Source organism: Epinephelus fuscoguttatus, linkage group LG8 (assembly GCF_011397635.1).
Source record: "Epinephelus fuscoguttatus linkage group LG8, E.fuscoguttatus.final_Chr_v1".
Taxonomy (NCBI): Eukaryota; Metazoa; Chordata; class Actinopteri; order Perciformes; family Serranidae; genus Epinephelus; species Epinephelus fuscoguttatus.
In genome coordinates, this window is record NC_064759.1 from 20,363,064 (window position 1) to 20,384,455 (window position 21,392).

The window sequence follows — 21,392 nt, forward strand, 5'->3', positions numbered from 1 at the left end:
TGTGTTTTTGTGAGTGAGAAAGATCTTTTCTGTATCTGACTGTTTTAGTGAATATTTCTTTGTAGGTTTGTGTGTGTGTGGGTGTGTGTTCTTTTGTTTTCTACACTAATGAAGAAGCTTCACAGTATCGGCATTTTCCTGCTCATTACTTTCTTAAAGGGCTCCTAGGGGCAAACAGTTTCTCTCTTTTTTTTTTTTTTCATCCAGCATATCTGGAGCAAGATTAGCATTTATTTGAAGTTGTGTGTCTGGTAGTCTGACTAATGCAAGTCTCCTTTTAGCTCTGTTTGACTCTCCACCCACTCCTGAGGGAAATATCTGTCTCATGAGCAGCTAAATGTTTCACTACATTACATTTACATGTTTCATTTGTATCATATCAATGTCTCTGATGCAACGTTATATGGTGGGAGGCTGCCAAGCTACAGATTACTGTTCGAGACCAACAAACAACAATAACTGGTTGTGTTTTAGCGAGTCATTGAGTTTCCAGCAGCATTTTAGACTCTGAATGTGGGTGTTTTGTAGCGTCCAGTCGGCGAGGATAGTGCCATGAAAAGCTGTTACTTTTTACTAAGACATTGCTTCTTTTTCTGCTGGGATTGTGCACCCCAAAACAAGGTATTTTAAGATGAAACATATTTTCCTAACCATTACCAAGAGGTTGTTTTGCCTAAACATAACCACATCATTGAAACGTAATTTTTCAATGCACATAATAACGTGCAAATGTATCGAGGTGGTCAATGCCATCCTTTTTTGCCCTTACGATTTATTTGCTATCTGTTGTTTGGTATCAGGTAGATAGCAAAGAGTAGGTTTATAAGAGCAAGACTGACTCAAAACAGTAAATTTGCTGTAAAAACCCTTAACAACCCTTAAAAAAACAAAAACAAAAAACAACATTATGCTGAAATATGCTAAAATACTTTTTAAAGTGGATTCACGTGAATTTTTTTGTTGGTTTGTCACTGAGAGTGACCTCTTTTTACATTACACAAACCATCTGATGCATTTTTTATATACAAATATCAATTACAGCAGCTTAAACTAATAATCATGTAACTGGTTCCCATTTTATTAAGGTTACCATAAATTCTTAGACTAATTTCCCACTTTCAAGGCAGCCATTGGTCTCTCCTCATTTAAATAAGGAATGCAGATTAACTTGTAGAGACCAAAAAACATACTTGAGACTGCCACTAAACTAAAGGACCATATCAATCATTCAGAAAGTCTAATCTCCAACAAACCTGAGTCAAAAATTACTGTAACTGAGTTTTGATTCAAGAAGTTTGACCTCTGATGCCTTTTTAGTCCTGAAAAGAGACCAAAGAGACCAAATAATTTTTTTTTGAAGAATGACAAAACATCTTCAGTCAACACTCCAGACAGAGTGGTTTTCATCATTCCTTCCTTCAGACATTGGATCACTTCAATGACCGAGACAAAACTTCACAGACAATCTAAGTTTCTGAACTCCTTATCTACACACCCTCACACCATACTTTCAGGTCCTCTTCTGCAATCCAAGTCACTTCACCATCTGCTCACTTGACCACCGTGGGTTATAGAGACTTCAGCCGTTCTGCCCCCGACCTTTGGACCTCCCTCCCACAATAAGATTGTTTCTATCTCCACTTTCATGTCCTGTCTGAAAACACACTTTTTTAAGCTGGCATATTCGGTTTGATCCATTGGTGACACACAAATTAAGATTTGCGCTGATGATGATTTTATACCCAGTTCTTATAATTATTATTTTTGCCTCATATAATGATGTCTGGACACATTGCTGCTTGTTTTTTAACTGTTTCTTGTAAGGTGTCCTTGAGGGCTCTAAAAGGCGGCTATAAATAAAATACATAATGATGATAATAATGATGATTATTTGTCATCATTATTATTATTGCTGTACAATAAGCACAAAGAAAGTGTCAAACTTGTATGGAAATGTTTAAACTAGAATTGCCGTCCCACAGTTGTATATGTCTGTGCACCAGTCAAGTTCCTCTTAGTTTACATCCACGTCTGTGAAATATAGACGCTTCATCTTCTTCCAAGGATTTGGAGAGGGTCATTCATGCCTTCATATCATCAAGACTTGATTACTGTAATTCTCTTTATGTTGGTTTAGATCAGTGCTCCCTTCGTCGCCTGCAGCTAGTCCAAAATGCAGCGGCTCGCCTCCTGACTGGCACCAAGAAGCGGGACCATATTACACCTGTTCTGATGTTCTTAAACTGGCTTCCTATTCATTTTAGAATACATTTTAAAATGTTGTTGTTTGTTTTTAAAATCTTACATGGAATGGCCCCTCAGTATCTGGTGGAGCTGTTAAAAGCTCACAATCCAGTCAGAGCCCTTAGGTCTTTCTGCTGCTTGAAGTGCCCAGATCAAGGCTTAAAACCAAAGGCGACCGAGCATTTTCAGTGGCTGCTCCCAAGCTCTGGAATAGCTTGCCGTTGCATGTTAGACATGCAGAATCCCTGGAAAGGTTTAAATCATCGCTAAAAACTCACCTTTTCTCGTTGGCTTTTGAATCCGCTGTGAGCCAGACTTGACTTTGTGTGATATAGGTGTGCTCTGTCTCAGGTTTTGCTATGTGCAATTGATGTTGTTGTTTTTGGTATTTTGTATCTGTTTTTATATTTCTGGTATTTATCATTCTATTTGTATGGTATTGTAATTTTTCATAATGTTCTTGGAAAGCACTTTGGTGACTTCTGTCTTTTTAAATGTGCTATAGAAATAAATGTGACCTTGACCTTCACCTTCATACACACTTCCCCCCAGCAGCACAGAAGATCTATACAATCAGCACAGTTTCAAGGTGGGCACCCAACATTAGAGTTCAGTACTATATGCAGAATATCATGATGTCACTGTGAAGCTGACATAAAATGTTATCACTTCATCAGTTATATCCTATTAGACATTTGTGTGAAGTTTTGTCATAATTAGCCTAAGAATTCTTGAGTTATGGCCAAAAATATGTTTTGTGAGGTCACACTCACGGTTGACCTTTGACCTCCAGTCACTAAATGTAAATCAGTTTATTCTTCAGTCCAAGTAGACATTTGTGCCAAATTTAAAGAAATTCCCTCAGGGTGTTCTTGAGATATCGTGTTCATGAGAATGAGATGTATGCAAGGTCACACTGACCTTAATCTTTGACCTATGACCACCAAAATCAAATCATATTGAGTCCAAGGGGACGTTTGTGCCAAATCTGAAGAAATTCCTCAAGGCATTTTTGAGATATTGCGTTCATGGCAATGGGATGTACAGAAGTACCCATTCGGACAACCCAAAACATTATACCTTCAGCTATGGCCAGCGCGGAGGCATAAAAATGTATATACTTGTCAGTGTATTCAAAAAAGCACCCGGATCTGGCAGAAACATTTTTTTAACACACCAAATCACTTAAGTTCTCCATGACAACATGGCTCAAAAATAGCAGCCTGCTCTCAAACTTCAGATGTCAGTGCTTCCTTCAGTGCATCAGCTTTTAAACCTCCTATGTGTCTCAAAATTCATTGCCATTAAACACAAGATTGTAACTGTAATATGGATTTATATGTGTGTGTGTGTGTGTGTGTGTGTGTGTGTGTGTGTGTGTCCGTGAAGATACTGACCCGCTCCACGTAGAAGGAGAGCGGCTCCCTGCCTCTGGGTTCAGGCTCAGTCCAGCTGAGCACCACATAGGTGTCACTCACCTCGCAGGCGTGGACATTTGTGGGAGGGAAAGGAGCTTTGACCTCACCTGCAGAGCACAGAGAGGAGGAAGAGGAGAAGGAAAACGAAAAAAGTTAGAACAAGGTCAGAGAGAATGACAATGTGGAGTCCAAAAAGTGCTTGCTGAGGCCTTTTTTAACGCTCTTTTGTTGAAATATTTGCATCAGGAAATTTAATGCTTTGTCTGGCAAATTTGAGTCACTCACACAATGGGTGAGATTTACCTCGCTGCCCTGAATTTCACCTCCATTCCTAATACATAAGTATACCGGATAACATGCAGTCAAATGGCTTGAGTCAGCACACTTTCAATGACTCTCCAAGTGACTCAAGGACGATGAAAGTGTTCAGATTTAGTCAAAAGTCTTCTGTAAGTCTTGTCTCTTTATTTGTAGAGCTGCCGAGCTGCAGCGTGGATCAGAGACGAACTCCACAGCAAAGAGAGTGCGGTGAAATGAGAGATGCTGATCTGGTAGAAGCAGCAGTCCTGTGTGTGCGTGAGTGTGTGTGGGTGCGCACAGTGCAGTCTGTTAGTATTTTTTCATTGTAGTAGCTCTGCACACAAGCACATTGGAGTTGAAATGAAACCGTGACTATGAGGTTAGATACTTCATTTTAAGGGTGAGGTGGTTGTTCACTGCCACACTGGGTGAACGGTGTAGGACTCATAGGCCTTTTGTATTTTAGGACAATACAGCAGGAAAATGATCCAAAACACGCTGCTGAAGAATCCAAACCAAAGAGGGATTTAGGGTCAAAGAGGGGAAACTGTTCATGATAGGTCAAGATAGTTGCCTGACCTCATTTCAACATGTGTTTCACAAGCTGACGAGTCTGATGACAAAATATCTGATACAAAACCTCAAATAAATAAATTTCTTTTTCACCACTTAAAGGTGTATTTTATCTGTTGTATTTAAAGGAATGGCGTCCTACTGGGCTGAGCTGTAAGGTTAACTAGCTCAGTGGTGCTAGGTGAGCTAGCAGTAGATGCAGTGGGGTAAGGCAGTTACAATGGGCCCCAGTGCATGCTAGTTACTATTTATGTGCCGAAACTTGTTACCGTGTAATCTTATTGTCTTGTCACATGATAAAATGGAGACACTGTATAACACCAACATACATATTACCCAGAAATAATCATTGCATATACATATTTGACAAAAATACCAAAGAAGATAAAGAATTATTCATTAAATTGAATTTTTTTTTTTTTTTTAAGATTTTTTTTGGGCATTTTTGCCTTTAATGCACAGGACAGGTAAGTATGAAAGGGGGAGAGAGGGGATGACATGCAGCAAAGGGCCACGAGCTGGATTCGAACCCAGGCCGCTGCGGCAACAGCCTTATACATGGGGTGCCTGCTCTACCACTAAGGCACCGACGCCCCAAATTGAATATTTTTATAGCTAATTTATAGTTTGTGTAGAATAAGAATATATTTTATGACATATTTTGTTATAGATTGTTACTAAGAAAACCATGACGGTGATGGGTTATTCTTTTTCAAACGCATATAGCCTAGCAAATGGCACTTACAACTCACATTATATTAAATGTGAGTTTTTTTTAACACAGGCATATATCTAAGATGGCAGTCTGAATTACCTGCAAGGCCCCGTTCTCTCTCCTACATATTGGAAGAGGACCTGCTCTCTCTGGGCCCCTGCACCTCATGGGCCCCAGTGCCCCTGCCTGCACCATCTATATTTATGCCTCTGAGTGGATGCACGCTGTTTATAGGTCATAGATTTAAGTGACAGCAAACAATTTGCAACCAAACATTAATGTTATGACCCTGTTTAATCTTATTTTAATTTGTCCTATAAATATTGGTTCCCTAAATATTCTTAAAGTTAAATGTATTTCCCTTAATTGGGGGATTACTAACGAAAAGGACCACAATTTCTTTACTGTTCGTCTGCTTCCCATTTAAACAAATTTCAAATCCAGTGCTAAACCAATGACATAAAGCATTCCTTTCATCTTACTTACAGACCACACTGTATGTGTGTATGTGTGGACAGTACAGGCCAAAAGTTTGGACACACCTTCTCATTCAATGCGTTTTCTTTATTTTCATGACTATTTACATTGTAGATTCTCACTGAAGGCATCAAAACTATGAATGAACACATGTGGAGTTATGTACTTAACAAAAAAAGGTGAAATAACTGAAAACATGTTTTATATTCTAGTTTCTTCAAAATAGCCACCCTTTGCTCTGATTACTGCTTTGCACACTCTTGGCATTCTCTCCATGAGCTTCAAGAGGTAGTCACCTGAAATGGTTTTCCAACAGTCTTGAAGGAGTTCCCAGAGGTGTTTAGCACTTGTTGGCCCCTTTGCCTTCACTCTGCGGTCCAGCTCACCCCAAACCATCTCGATTGGGTTCAGGTCCGGTGACTGTGGAGGCCAGGTCATCTGCCGCAGCACTCCATCACTCTCCTTCTTGGTCAAATAGCCCTTACACAGCCTGGAGGTGTGTTTGGGGTCATTGTCCTGTTGAAAAATAAATGATCGTCCAACTAAACGCAAACCGGATGGGATGGCATGTCGCTGCGGGATGCTGTGGTAGCCATGCTGGTTCAGTGTGCCTTCAATTTTGAATAAATCCCCAACAGTGTCACCAGCAAAACACCCCCACACCATCGCACCTCCTCCTCCATGCTTCACAGTGGGAACCAGGCATGTGGAATCCATCCGTTCACCTTTTCTGCGTCTCACAAAGACACGGCGGTTGGAACCAAAGATCTCAAATTTGGACTCATCAGACCAAAGCACAGATTTCCACGGGTCTAATGTCCATTCCTTGTGTTTCTTGGCCCAAACAAATCTCTTCTGCTCGTTGCCTCTCCTTAGCAGTGGTTTCCTAGCAGCTATTTGACCATGAAGGCCTGATTCGCGCAGTCTCCTCTTGACAGTTGTTCTAGAGATGGGTCTGCTGCTAGAACTCTGTGTGGCATTCATCTGGTCTCTGATCTGAGCTGCTGTTAACTTGCGATTTCTGAGGCTGGTGACTCGGATGAACTTATCCTCAGAAGCAGAGGTGACTCTTGGTCTTCCTTTCCTGGGTCGGTCCTCATGTGTGCCAGTTTCGTTGTAGCGCTTGATGGTTTTTGCGACTCCACTTGGGGACGCATTTAAAGTTTTTGCAATTTTCCGGACTGACTGACCTTCATTTCTTAAAGTAATGATGGCCACTCGTTTTTCTTTAGTTAGCTGATTGGTTCTTGCCATAATATGAATTTTAACAGTTGTCCAATAGGGCTGTCGGCTGTGTATTAACCTGACTTCTGCACAACACAACTGATGGTCCCAACCCCATTGATAAAGCAAGAAATTCCACTAATTAACCCTGATAAGGCACACCTGTGAAGTGGAAACCATTTCAGGTGACTACCTCTTGAAGCTCATGGAGAGAATGCCAAGAGTGTGCAAAGCAGTAATCAGAGCAAAGGGTGGCTATTTTGAAGAAACTAGAATATAAAACATGTTTTCAGTTATTTCACCTTTTTTTGTTAAGTACATAACTCCACATGTGTTCATTCATAGTTTTGATGCCTTCAGTGAGAATCTACAATGTAAATAGTCATGAAAATAAAGAAAACGCATTGAATGAGAAGGTGTGTCCAAACTTTTGGCCTGTACTGTATGTGTGGACAGTATGGGTGTACATATGCCGAGTTATTACACAATGATTTGCTTTTAAACAAGCCTGACTGATAGCAAAATTTACCTCTCCATGGGCAACCAGGTCTCACTCCCAACTAGTCAAATACTGACGCTTGGTCAGTGGTCCTCGGCAACAGATACTGATGCACCATTCACTATCTAGAAGTGGTATGAGACACACCAGGTAGTGGCATTTTTTGAAACTCTGTGCAACTGTTGTAGTATAAAGAGCAAAATAGTCTGCATAGGGTGGGTGGAAGTGGAGGTGAACGGGTCAAACAAACTCTGACTTTCACTCAGGAGGCCGCTGTTTATTTGCCATGTGAAACCGGAAGTCAATCAAGTCATTTTAATAACAACGTAGTGTGCTAGTATGTGTAGCATGCTACAGTAGTCATGTATATTGATAATAAATGTACTTATTTTAAGCCAAACCAGGATGTTTTTCTATAAACCTAAACACATAATTTTGGTTCTTAAATCTAAGGAAGTAAATTCCTTTTTTTTTTTTTTTTTTTTTAATCTATGCTTTAAGTTTATTGGAAAAGAGACTGTATGCATTTATTGAGCAGAAACACATATGCATGCTTGTTTTCTGTCTTTCTCTAACACATGCAAACACATTTTCTGCTCCATTAAAGAACAGGATAAAGGAAGTATGGAGTCTTCTCTGGTTGCCTCCTTAAACATCTTCCTTCTCTCCCTTTGTCTCTGCCTGTGAGTTACATTGCCAAGGTTATCAGCCCCCTTCACAGGCATTCACACTTCCTCTGGCCATTATGTGCATTTACTAGGACACCACCGGGGGACTGTTCATTCTTTTCCCTTCTGCAAATGGGAAAAATGCTCATTGCCTCAGCCATACAATTACTGCAACTCGTTGTTAAATATAATATGAAGATACATTAAGCCACGAGCCCGAGGCAGCCCAGAGGTGAGGAGGCGGCACCCTGCATGCCAGTAAAACGTAGATGCTGTTTGAAATCAGGGGTGAAAATGTTCAAATGGCATCTTTTTATGACAAAATTATACACGAGGAAATAAAAATACAGCATTCTCACCTTCAAGATCATCTTTTGTAATGGTGATCGTCCTCCCTCCGTGTACTTTGACCACTGAGAGACACGGGGAGACAGAGAAAGAGATAGGTTGAGGGCAGAGGGAATAAAGAACAAAGTCATATCAGGGTAATGAAGTTATATGAGCAGCCATGATAACACTATTAGTGCTAATGTTAGAGGAGCATCCACTGATAAGACAGCCAGAGACACAAAGAGGTGAGAGAGACAGCAACATGGAAGGATGGAGAGCAGGCTGGAGGCAAGTCCTGTCTGTCCTTCATCTGTGTTTAATGATCCACAGCATCTGACCAGATCCCATCTGTCCTCCCTCTAACACACACACACACTCAACGACCCATGTTAAGTCTCCTCATTCGATCGTCCTCATCCCTCCTCTGTATAAAGTATTTAAAAAAACCTTAAACACCGTAAAAGTAATCTTTTAAGAAACAAAATGGATGCCATTAAAAAGCTGTCGCAGTTAACGTCTGCGAGGACCTTCCGGCTTTATAAAATGAGACACCGCATCCACACACATCTGTTTTCTCTCGTAGCGCTGATATCTGTGCAGGTGTAAACACAGCAACCGAGGCACATGAGGTGAGGCAACAGCAGGAATGAGCCACTAACACATTGCTGATGCTCTTTGTAGTAGCAGATGCAAACAGGCAACAAACTCAAGGAAAAACCTGAATACATTAGAAACATAATGAATGCAGATGCTTCCGTTTGGGGCACTGGGGGTCACCGTATGATTTGAAGAGTAGGAAAATGATGAGAATCACGCGCTATGACCTTCACAGTCACCAAACCTCAACCCAAACTATGGAATATATCTGTGTTAAACAATCATCTCCACCACCATCATCAAAACACCAAATGAAGAAATATCTTTTGTAAGAATGGTGCTCATCCCTCCAACGGAGTTTAAAGGACTTAAGAGTTGAATTGAAGCTGCTCTGGCAGCTCAACAACATTAGCGCTACATGGACCCACGTAACAGCAAGTCATGCTGCACTTCAGCTGCATCACATATTTATTTATCTTCTCAGGTGAGCTCGAAAATAAATAATTGAGTGTGAACATAAATAATATAGACTGCAACCGAGCCTCGTGTATCATTACGAACAGGTAGAGGAGTCTGAATGTGGCATTAAAGCAGGGATAGATAGTTGCTTCACTCACTTTTGTGTTATTATGGAGCTGGTTAAGTACACAGTGTGGGACACAAACTCAGCACACCTCTGTTTTTATTAGCTTCTCTGAAAGAAGAGCCTACGTCGTTACTGGATGACATTGTAAAGATTTCTCGAGTGTTCATGATCAGCATGTTGATTTAGAGGTGGTGTAGCTTTTGAGTTACAGTTACAATCACATATCAGTCATTAAATCCTGTGGTTGGCCTGTTTTGCTTTTGCAACACAAATGAATTTTGGTTGAACCCTGTAGTTTTTGCTTTAAAGTCTTGATGAAACCATGGATGTTTAACGTGACCAGGATACAGAGTTGGAGGCAGGGCCCTGATCAGTGGTGCCTGAAGCCTACAAGTTTGACTTCTTGGGTATAAATTACCTTAACTTCCCACATTATAAGCGCACTACTGACTTTAGCAAGCCAGGCAGCTAACCTCTGGTTTGGCCTCCTGTAACTTGAATGGGTGTACCAGGGTCAGTTATACAGCAGTGATATGTGTTACAAAGTCAAATGTACATTTGTGATATTAAAAGGATAGTTCACCCAAAAATGAAAATTCAGCCATCATCTACTCACCCATATGCCAAGGGAGGCTCAGGTGAAGTTTTAGAGTCCTCACATCCCTTGTGGAGATCCAAAGGGAGAGTAGGTAGCAGAACAACTCCTCCTGGGCGCCGTCAGCCTGCATTAGGTGTAGTTGTGCTGCTACCCACTCTCCCCTGGGATCTCCGCAAGTGTTGTGAGGATTCTAAAACTTCACCTGAGCCTCCTTCAGCATATGGGTGAGTAGATAATGGCTGAATTTTCATTTTTGGGTGCACTATCCCTTTAAGTATTAAAATTTACTAAATTTGTTTCAGTTGATATTACCTGACACGCTCAGACCTCCATAGTCAATACCCCTACGTTCACCTTTGGTGGTACCCCACCTATAAAGGGGTGTGTCCTGGCTTATCTCTCCCCTTTAGCTGTTGTGCTCCATGGGAGAGGTAAGTGACATTGCCCTCATAGCAATTTCCGTGTTTTAGCGCTGTTAAGCTGTTTATAAGTTCATTTTATGCTAACGTATTCCTGTGTCACTTCATTTCTGTAGGGGCTGGAGTTTATATGGTTGTATTTGACAGAGGATTTTGTTTTCACCTCTTGTTGTCAGCTGTCAGGAATAAATGGAGATGGCCTCCAGAGATATCCATGGTCTGGGCCTTTTCATATCAACACAACGCAGACAACACTACAATCCACTGGTTACATGGTGATAAAATTATTTATTTGTATGGCTCCTCTAGACTTTCAAAATGATATCCGACCAAATCGCAATAGAGAAACAAATCATTTTGCGGGGGTTGTGATGCTAACTAAAAATTTTATTTACTGATTTACAGACGTCTCTTTCCCAGTGTAAGAATATGGGAAAAAGTCCTTTAGGCCCTTTTCCTTCCACCCAGTTCCTGTGTGAATTCGTATGGTGGGGCACGAGACAAAGATAAGCAAGCTTGCAAATACTTCTATCAAGGAAACAGCACGTTTCACAACACAAACACATAAAACACTATGTACAGTAATATAGATAAAGAAAATGTCCAAAGAAAGTTTCCAAATTGTACCGTTCTATTGCACTTTTCCATATTGAAGGTATTTTTTTTTTCAGAGTTCTGAGTATGATGGATTGCAGCGCTAGCTCTGTGTGGGTAAAAGTTGCAAAATGATTAATGAGTGGATGTCATAATATTATTGGTGGAAACTGGTTGGTGCTAGCTTACATAAGCACATGTCATATTTGGTTTTAGTGGAAGAAAACATGATGACAAAGAAATTTAGTTTTTGTGTTTTTGGTTTTTTTTTTGGCATATATTGTTAAACAGGTGCACAAAATGTCCGGGGATGTGATCCAAAAAGGGTTAAAAAAAAAAAGCATTTTCATTTCATCTCCACTTTGAAATTAGTCACCCATATGTGTTTCTTCAGCTGTGGTGATGCAACATGTTGCAGCTTCTCATGTGGCAATTCGACTGGCAGGGTGTGTAATGTGTTACCCATAGTCCTGCTGGGTTCCATGGGGTCTGCAGTACGGATGGGCTTCGTAGCCTTGGAGGGGCGCCCTGCTCCAGCCTGGTTAACAGCACGAACTCTGAACTGGTACAGAGCTCCTTCCTTCAGCCCAAACACTGGGTAGTGGCACATTTTCTGAATATGCACATTGCAGCGTACCCACTCACCCTGACTGAGGTCACATCTGTACGAGAGGATAGAAAGAAAGAGAGGAAAACATTTCAATAAGAGGTAAACAAAGAACAAAATCAATAATATCTGAACAATGTTATGTGCAGTCTGCAGAGTGTAACATTATAAAAAAAACAATTTTAAAGCATTTTAGTCTGCACAACAACACATCTTAGTCTGTAAGTATCCCACCAAGACCCATAATTGTGACCAGAGACCATCATGTGTAAATAATGGGCCTCCGAACACAGTAAAAACTGATTTTTAAAGTCAAACGCGAGCTCAGATTACACAACATCGATAACAAACCGCTGCCACTTGCAATAAACAAAGACAGAAAATAGTGCAGTTTTCTAACCATAAGGAGGTTGCTAGGGAACTGGGAAGTATCTTACATTTTCCTCTCCTCACCCAAAAACCAATAACATTCAGGAGATGTAACTCCTGCACTGAATAAAGAAGGTTTGCAAGAACACAAAACACACATACAAATATACTTCATATATACAATTCCATTTCACAAAAACAAGAAAATGCACACACTAATGAACAAGCTTTCTCTCTCCCTACACACACACACACACACACACACACACACACACACACACACACACACACATATGCACACACACACATGCACACAAATGGATAACCCTTATTGATTGGTGTTGGTGATAAGTGCAGCACCTGTTCTCCTGCGGGAGTCTTTGACTCTGTGTCGAGGGCTGATAATTACCATGTATACCATTCATCTCATGTGAACTCTGCCAAATGGATACAACAACACTACTGCTGGCCGCTGCCACCATCATCTTTATCTGCTCCAATCCAATTTCCTCACCAGCAGTGCGCAGAGCGAGACAAGGTTGAGCTGTATAGTCTCACTGTAGGTCTATTATTGACTTACAGTACAGGAAATGGCTTTATATACAATCTAAAAATAAGACTTTTTTTATGGAGATTTAGTAAATGTGAGTTCACTGTAAGAGACTCAAGCTTTGTGCTTAGTCTTTCTGGCAATGTAAAATAAAATGCAGTTAAAAAACATTTAAGCATACTCTCATTTTACCCAGCTGACCTAAAAAAAAAAAAAAAAAAAAAAGATAGAACAAATTACTATTCTAGATACATTTAAAGTAGCCAGTTTGGGGGGGCATAGGGAACATGGTCCCTTCAATAGAAAATGTGCATTTGTCCCCTTCAATAAAAACATGAAAGTAGCAGAGAACTTTTATTTTGACGAAATCAAAGACCTTTACATCATAAATTAATTCAGAAAAGGTACAAATGCAGTAAATGAAGTGTTAAAATTTTGTGGCGGAGGACCCCCAAACCTCCTGTTTCATACGTTTCATTCTCAGTGTTAAAATAAAACACACACCCTTGGTCATGTGTAACAATGAGCAGATTGTACTGTGCAGTTTGTTATTATTAACTAACTGATAAAATGAATGGACAAATCAATAAGCCAGTAATTAATCTTAATTAATCTTAATTCTTAATTTAAAAAAAAAGCCTCAATAATCTGATATGCTAAATATAAAAAATATCATACATTATATATATTATACATACATTATTTCAGGTTTTTTTTTTAAAAATATATTTTTTTAAATTTTTTTTATTTTTTTTTAATGATTTTATTTAGAGACGATTTTGATTGATCAATTAGTCAATCCACCTATTTTGACAATTAATCTTTTTGGCCATTCTTCAGTAAATATGTTCCCAAGCAAAAAGGTCCCAGCTTCTCATTTTGGAAGATATTCTACTTCCCTTTGTCTAATGTGCCAGCAAAATAATTATCTTTGAGTTTTTGGCCAACTGATCGAACTTAATTAGATATCTTTTTATGTCAGCTTGGGCAATTTTATATTATTTATATTTATATATCAAATGTTTAGTTGGTTAATCAAAAAAGTAATCAGATGAACTGATAATTAAACCAATAATTAGTTGCAAATTAAGATTATTACATTTAATTTGAGATATTCCGGCTGCATTGTTGCTCAGAGTGCAGCCCATGGGGTAATTCTGGCCCTCAGAAACATTTTGTGCAGCCCCCAAGCATGAAATGAAATGCATGCATTACATTTTAATCAGATCATTTTAATCATCAAAGCTTCCACTTTTAATAGCTTATATTCAATACACTACTAGGCAACTGCTGCAGACTGTGCCCTCCTAACAAGCATCTGTCACGTAGGAATTACAACTTGTTAGAGCTACTGGTTGAATTCCAACTAGTGGCACCTTATGAATGTCACAGGAATTACATTCTGTCACCAGTGTTAGTGCTGTTAGCTAAAGTTGGTGATTTAGATGGACAGCTGGCACCTGCACTTTTCCTGAGCGGCCCTCAATCATATGCTGGCTCTCTAAGTTGGCACTCAGTCATCAAACTTTAAGCAGCTTTGTCCTACTGCCTGTTTCTAAATAACAGTTTCTCTGCTGAACCAAACACCTGTCGGTCATTTTCCAGGTTTTACAGAAGCTGCCGCTGGGAAAAGAATTTTTTATGTTATTAAGAGTCTGTATTCACTCTTGTGAATAAAATGGAATGTTGGATATATATTATTATCCTCAATAAGCTCCATAGTCCAACATATTTGTCAGAGAAGTAAAGAAGAACAGTCCTTAAAATTGTCATCGAAATGGAAATTCAAACATCTTCATTTCACTGACAACTCTTTCTGTTTGAAGAAGGCTGCGCGATACAGTCAAGTGCTCCTTTATACCAAGTGAACCTTGTGGTGAAAGTGTGGACTCCTGTGTCTGAGCTAAAGAAGAAATTTTCAGTGTCACTGCCATTTTATTTCCCTCTATTCACTATGATTATATGAAGTATTTGAATTGCGATTGAATGGTGATTCAGGCCAGTCCTCACTGTTCTATATAGTAACCCTGCACAGGTGAGGCTCCATCAGCACTGGGTGGCTGCCAGGTGAGGAAGACGTAGTCCTTGTTGATGTCAGATACCTGGACAGCCAGAGGAGAGGCGGGGCCTCCCACCACTGCAGCTGATGCATCTGCAACAGCATCAAGAGGAGAGAGTCAGTAACAAGTGCAAAACATACCTATGGACTTGAACTCACAACCTTTAGACACAGATAGCAAGTTGTTATCAAGTTGATCTCCCTCACTAGTGTAGAGTTTAGAGGTGACATCACACTATGATACAGCCAACCAGCAGGGTGCAGCATAACAGCAGCACATATGTACACAGGCAGATTTTAGACTAGTGTCACTATTTCAGCTATCACGACAAAATTTGGAGAAATTGCATACTTCATCAGCTTTAATTCTGACGTGTTATTTCCCTCTGCAGAGTGAGTGACTAACTGACAGCTACTTAACAGAGACAGCAAACTATTTCAATGACATAGCCAAAGGCAAGCCTGACACTGAATATATTATACTGTGTGGACCTTGAACTAATGATTAAGAAGAAGTTTAGACCCTGGGGCTGAACCAGTTGGGAACCACTGAGGTAGACAACACAGGTAACATCTGGGATGTCTTTTTACAAAGATTGATTGATCCATAAGTGAAAAAATTATGCTTAAAGATGCTCTTTTTCCATTGATTGCAATAGACTACATGATGGCAGAATACAAAATGCTGTCAGTAATATATATCTATGAGTATTGGGTTGTTTTTTTTGTTTTAGAACTATATTCTGGTCAGGGTGGAAACGCCTCTGAAGCAGCATTTTACATGCAGCAGCTACTCCCTTTTTACCTTGCTCCTAAAACCCTACACCTCTTATCATAATCATCTAGAGTGGGCCAGATTGGACCCTTTGGGACATATGTTTGACACCCCTGCTTTAAACAGTTGCCATAGCGCCACCATCAGGACTATTGGCCCTTTATTCCCGCTGAGGAAGTTTAGCATGGGACTGGACCCGAGTGCCAAGTTTGGTTTATTTTCATGCATGGGAAGTTGGATTATCTTGGAAGGAGAAGGAGAAGCAGGAGAAGGAGAATACTGGCAAATACAAGAGGGACTAGCAGCAGAGCTATCTGATCCCTAAAAACTAAGGAGGAATATATACTTCTGCATTGAATCAACGCTATAGCTACTGCGTAGGCTCTGCGTCAACATGGAGCCTGAGCCTGACGTGCACCTCCCCAGAAATGTAACTACGCGTTGTGGCGACGCAGACCTCCTGTTTATTTCTGTAAGCTGACACCATTTCCCTCAGTGGAAACGAAGCTTTTATTTACTTTAATTTCACAGATAAGAAACAATAAATTGTGAAGACAATAAAGCCTCCACAAAAATAGCATTTTAACTCGTGTGTGTTATTTATCCTTAAGGGATTTAATACTTCGGGATTTATCCTGGCTTCATATGAGGCTAGGCTAATTTAACCAATGTAAAATGCCATAGGCTTGTGTTAATAATGTTAGCATGTTATATTTGTTTGGAAAATGTGTTTAGTATGAGACAGTTGTTTTTGTCAGTGAACCTTGTGAGTTGTGATGGAGCCAAATTGTGTGCCGTTACCTTTGTTACATGTTGCTGTTGTCCCTGGTTTTACATGAGGAGAGGAAAAGATGGCTAGCTGCTAGGCTAATTTAACCAATGTAAAATCCCATAGGCTTGTGCTAAACACATTAGCATGTTGTATTTATGGGGAAAATGTGTCCGGCAAAAGAAAAGTGCTTTGTCTTTAAATGCTGCGAGTAATAATGAAGCTGATTTGTGTGCTTGTGTTTGAAATTGTCGCTATTTAGCCACGTTTAATGTGTTTAATGTGTGTTTTGTTACAGCACTTCACAGAAACCTCCGCCGCTGACTAGTGTTCTGGAGGTGTAACTGCAGAGTGACACAGACACACCACTGTACAAGTATTAAGTATAAATGCTCACAACGGCATAGGTGACGTGCTTAGGCACAACTATAAATCCTGCTTAAGGAAAAAGAAGGAGAGACTGGAGTAACAGAAATATAGAGGAAGAGGAAAGAAGCAGATGAGATAGAAAAACAAGAGCAGATGAGGAAAATGTATTTAAGGTATTCCAGCTCATGGCTTTCACATATTATTTGGGCCACAGAGTAAATAATGACGGCTGGTAGATATATCAACACATGCTATTCAACAATTCAACATGCAGCATATAATCACAACCAGTGGATGAGACAGAGAGAAGGGAGAATAAGAAATGAGGGAATTATGCAAAGCGGATTGAAGCGATAGGATGTGTTCCCAAACCTTTTCTTTAGGCTAGGTATAGATGTTTTTATTTTTTTCCCGACAAAAGACTCAAGCCAACATCAAGGACACCTCTTTCCTGTTTTAACTTTGCATCCTCTTCCTCCTTCTCTCTCTCATTTGTTTTTGCTCTCCTGTACTGTGTATTTGTAATGCAAATATGACGGGTGAATGAAGGAGAAAACCCACAAGCAGAGAAGTTTGTTGATTCATTAATTAGTACCTCCAGCTCTGGAAAAGAAAAAAAAAAAAAAAGAAACTCCTCTATAAGAAAGAGAGTCCTAAGCCAAGATGTTAAAGGGAGCTTTGCAGGAAGATTCATCCTGCATTAAAGTGTTTGCATATGTGTGTGCATTTGGGCCAGTGCATGTTAATCTTTGATGCATGTGCACACCACCAGGTTCATGAATGATTCAGTGCACATTACACCGTGACTGTGGCAGTTAGAGTGCAATACATACATGAGTAAGCACTGGTATTATATTGAAAGATGCTGAGGCTCCTTGCAGAGCTGCCCAGACACATTTCAAATGTTTGATGAGTCAAGTGGGAGTTGTTCTCTGGTTTATATGCATGTGGCAAACAATGTACGGGAGAAAATAGCAGTCTGTGAAGAATATAGAGTTTCATTGAACAAAGTTAACAAGCCCTCTACAGCAGAACAGCTTGATTGATGGTGCAATTTCCCCATATGAATCAGGGTAGTTTGCTGACAGGAAATGAAAGTAGCACCAAAATCTGGTGAATACAAATAGTGTTTTGAGTGAAGGTTTCAGTCAAAACACTATTTATCCATCTTGGGACAACAAATGATGATTCCATCCTCTGAAAACACTGGTATTTTTATATGCAAGGGTCTTGAGGTCACTCTGAAGCATCTGTCAGGTTTTTCAAACGCTAAATGGATCATTTCAGAATGAAACATATCATTTAAAAAAGCCGTCTGGCAGACTCTTCAGAGACACCACTCAGTATTGGAAGGATTCTCTGATCTGATCTGATGTGACAGCTATTTACATGCTTGCCATAGTGCCCCACAGCAGATGCAGACTTTATAAAGAACATCCTAAAAGGAGTAGTTTGACATTTTGGGATGCTTGTGATGTCAAGACTCCAGACAGTCAAAGTGCACGGCCAAGAATAACCACATAATAACCCGTATAACCACAACTTGTTTGTTTCTACACCTTTACAAGAACAAGATGCACTGCCATTCAAAAGTTTAGACTGCCTGCCACAAAAGATTTATTTAACACAGTCAGACGTCTGAGAGGAATACTTCATATTTTACTTTTCAAGCATTTAGGTTGCATACATGGGTGGATTATGAGACAACGGGCCCCTGGGCACACACATGCAAAAGGCCAGAGAAGGAGAGAGACACAGAGTTTGTGGTGGTTGGGCCTCTTTTGTTGTTGTTGTTGTTTTGCATCTCTTTGTAGTCCTGATGCACCATTTTATGGTTTTGTGGCTCTTTGAAGTAATTTTGTTTCTCTTTTAGTCGATTTGTTTCTGTAGTAATATTGGTTCTTCTTTGGTTGTTTTGTGTCTGTAGTCATTGCACTTTTTTGGAGGGGGGGTAATTTTGTGACTTTTTAAGGTTATTTTGTGTCTTTGCAGTTCCTGTGCATCTCTTTGTTGTCTTTTTGTGTCTCTTTGAGGTCATTTTGAGACTAATCCCAGTCAATACATGTTTATTGTGATATTCTATATTGTAAGACCACGTGGGCCCCTGAGTCTGTGCCCGGTAGGTCCATTCAGTAATCCATCCATAGTTGTAGAAAGTCTTCTACACAGTTATATTTGTTTGTATGAGGGGTTTGTTCTGTATGGAGAACAAAACGTTGAGCAGTGGTTCAACCAGACTGATGACTGAAAGGTCAGAAAGAGACAAAGACACCTCTGAGCAGGAGTCGTTGGTAACAGACTGGAAGCTTAGCATCACAAAGTGTGCGGATTTAATAGGAACATGTTCCTGTTTCAGTGTCAAGTGCACAATAATGCCTCTAACAAGCTGGAGTTAACAAGCAATGTGTTGTTTTAGCAAAGCTGTTCTTCAAACTTTTAAATGGAAATAGTCTCAGGTTAGCACTGTTGGAATTGGATCAGGGGTCATCAGCTGAATATACTATGGAAGGACAGACAAATGACAGTTTAAATGTATTCAATCTCACCTCTGAGTAGACTGCAGAGGGCCCAAAGAAAAATGGCTTCCCAAAATAGTTAGAGCCTAATTGCACCATTGTGGTTCAATAATGATTAAGGGCCACTTACTTTTCTGGACTTGAAAACAAATTCAACATCAAGGTGTGCCTGAGGGAAAAAAAAAGTTTATTCTCCCCTCTTATGCATCATTATGGAGACACTGAGTAAATGGAAGTTTTAATCATTTAATTCTTATTTCAGGGCCCAAACTACTTTAAACATGTATTACACATTTGGTGTTTGAATTATACTGTTTATTGACTGTACCATACTGTTAAATTAAATAGCCATTATTAAAGAAAAGAAAAATACTTTTGGACAGCTGCATACACGATGCTAACATGCTATTTAATACGCTAAACAGTATGTGCGAAAGAAACCTTTGTTTGAAACCAATGATAAATGAATTGGATGCTATTTCCAGTGGAAATAATACAGTATGCAAACACAGGACACTACACCAGCATAAATATCCCACAATGCAATGCACTGGAGGACAGCATTTATAGGGAACAGCGACCAAGACAGCTCTTTAACGTCAGTAACACTTCAGTTTAAGTGTAAGAATTGACTTTGCAAGGTGCAATATATTTTTTAAATTAATGTAAAACTGCCAGTGTGTGAAGGTTGGCACCGGTTACCATGGTTACGTGTCTCCAACCAGCAAGGAGGTTCTCAGAAAGTGATGTAGTGATTAGGCTACAGGTTTAGTGCATCTGAAAAGATACATGCCATTGTTTATTTACACAAAAGTACGTTGAACGATTTGACACATATTGAGTATGCATAGTTTGGGATCTCAGACACAGAGCCTGTTTTTGGGGTTTATGCTAAGCTAAGCCAAATGGCAGCAGCTTCATATTTACTGTACAGACATGAGAGTGGTATTGATCTTTTAATCTAACTCTCAAGAATTTTATAAGCATATTTGCCTAAATGTTGATGTCACAAATTCAGAGTGCTGCTGGAATGTACCGTTCAGTTTTTCAGAGCACCATACTCTTGGAGCGACAGTCCGCACACTTGGCACTCTGATTGGGGAGACGGAGCAGCAGAATGCTGAATGGTGTGAATGTGTGATTAACTTAACCACTCATTAATTCATGTAGAAATCGAGCGCTCCGTTATCCCAAACAAAAGCACTCTCATTTTGGTGTAGAACGTCAGATTGGGTTTACGAACCCACCCCATCTCTCAGTTTTCATCAGTGAATGGAATTAGTTATCATCATATGGCCTAAGTATGGAGCTTCAGTGTCCATCACAATCATGGAAACTCCATCTGCGGATAAGAACTGTGAATGGTTGAAAGCCTTTGGAAAAGCTATTGAGTGAGTTGTGTTTAGATTGATTGGCCAAACTATGATTTTCAGTGTTCAAAATTTAACCTCTATACTCAAACGCAATGATTACGGATACATTCTGTTCTAAAGAAAAATAACTTGATGTTTAAGAAACAATTTAATGATCAAACGTTTTACAAATGCTACATGATTAGGAAAGACTGAAGATACATTCAGTTTTTACATCCAAACCTGTCATGTTGGTCCTCACCTTTGACATAGACAAAAGCACTGTGCTCCTTGATGTCATCCCAGGTCCTCAGCTGAACACTGTAAACACCTTCATGCTCCTTGTATGCAGCCCTTAAAGTGATGGAGGCCTTGTTGTCGACTGTCTGAATGTCAACATTGTTAGACGGATGCAGCTGGACACCTGGAGAATGACAATATTAACTGACAAACCTTTAGCACACATTTAAAAAGCCAAACATCTGGCTCATCTTTAACAGTACTTACCATCTCTGAACCAGCTGATGCCATGCTGGGAGGGCAGTAGAGCTGAGGAGAAGGTACACTGCAGGGTGAGGCTGTTACCCTCCTTCACCCATGTCGGGGGGAAGGTGGTGTCAAACTCGACTTCAGGCCTAAAGGCTGTAGAGGGTGAGCAAAGGTGGAGGAGGTGACATGGTGAGAGGGGAGGGAGGATTAAGGGGAAGGAAGGGAGAGGAAAGAGAAGATGAATAAATAGCAGGAAAACTGGCTGATGAATCAGCAAGATGTAAGAAAAGTAAAA

At 39.9% G+C, this 21,392-nt stretch overlaps 1 protein-coding gene across 1 annotated transcript in view; it reads right to left on the bottom strand.

The window, feature by feature from the left end:
• Window positions 1–21,392, bottom strand: part of myom3 (myomesin 3) — a 98,530-nt gene that overhangs the window by 37,526 nt on the left and 39,612 nt on the right. Inside the window, exons 9-14 of the mRNA XM_049584096.1 lie at window positions 21,116–21,250; window positions 20,871–21,032; window positions 14,779–14,920; window positions 11,705–11,904; window positions 8,478–8,531; window positions 3,642–3,769 (exon numbers count right to left, since the gene is read on the bottom strand). Of these exons, the coding sequence (XP_049440053.1) occupies window positions 3,642–3,769; window positions 8,478–8,531; window positions 11,705–11,904; window positions 14,779–14,920; window positions 20,871–21,032; window positions 21,116–21,250 (821 nt within the window). The remainder of the gene's footprint in view (window positions 1–3,641; window positions 3,770–8,477; window positions 8,532–11,704; window positions 11,905–14,778; window positions 14,921–20,870; window positions 21,033–21,115; window positions 21,251–21,392) is intronic.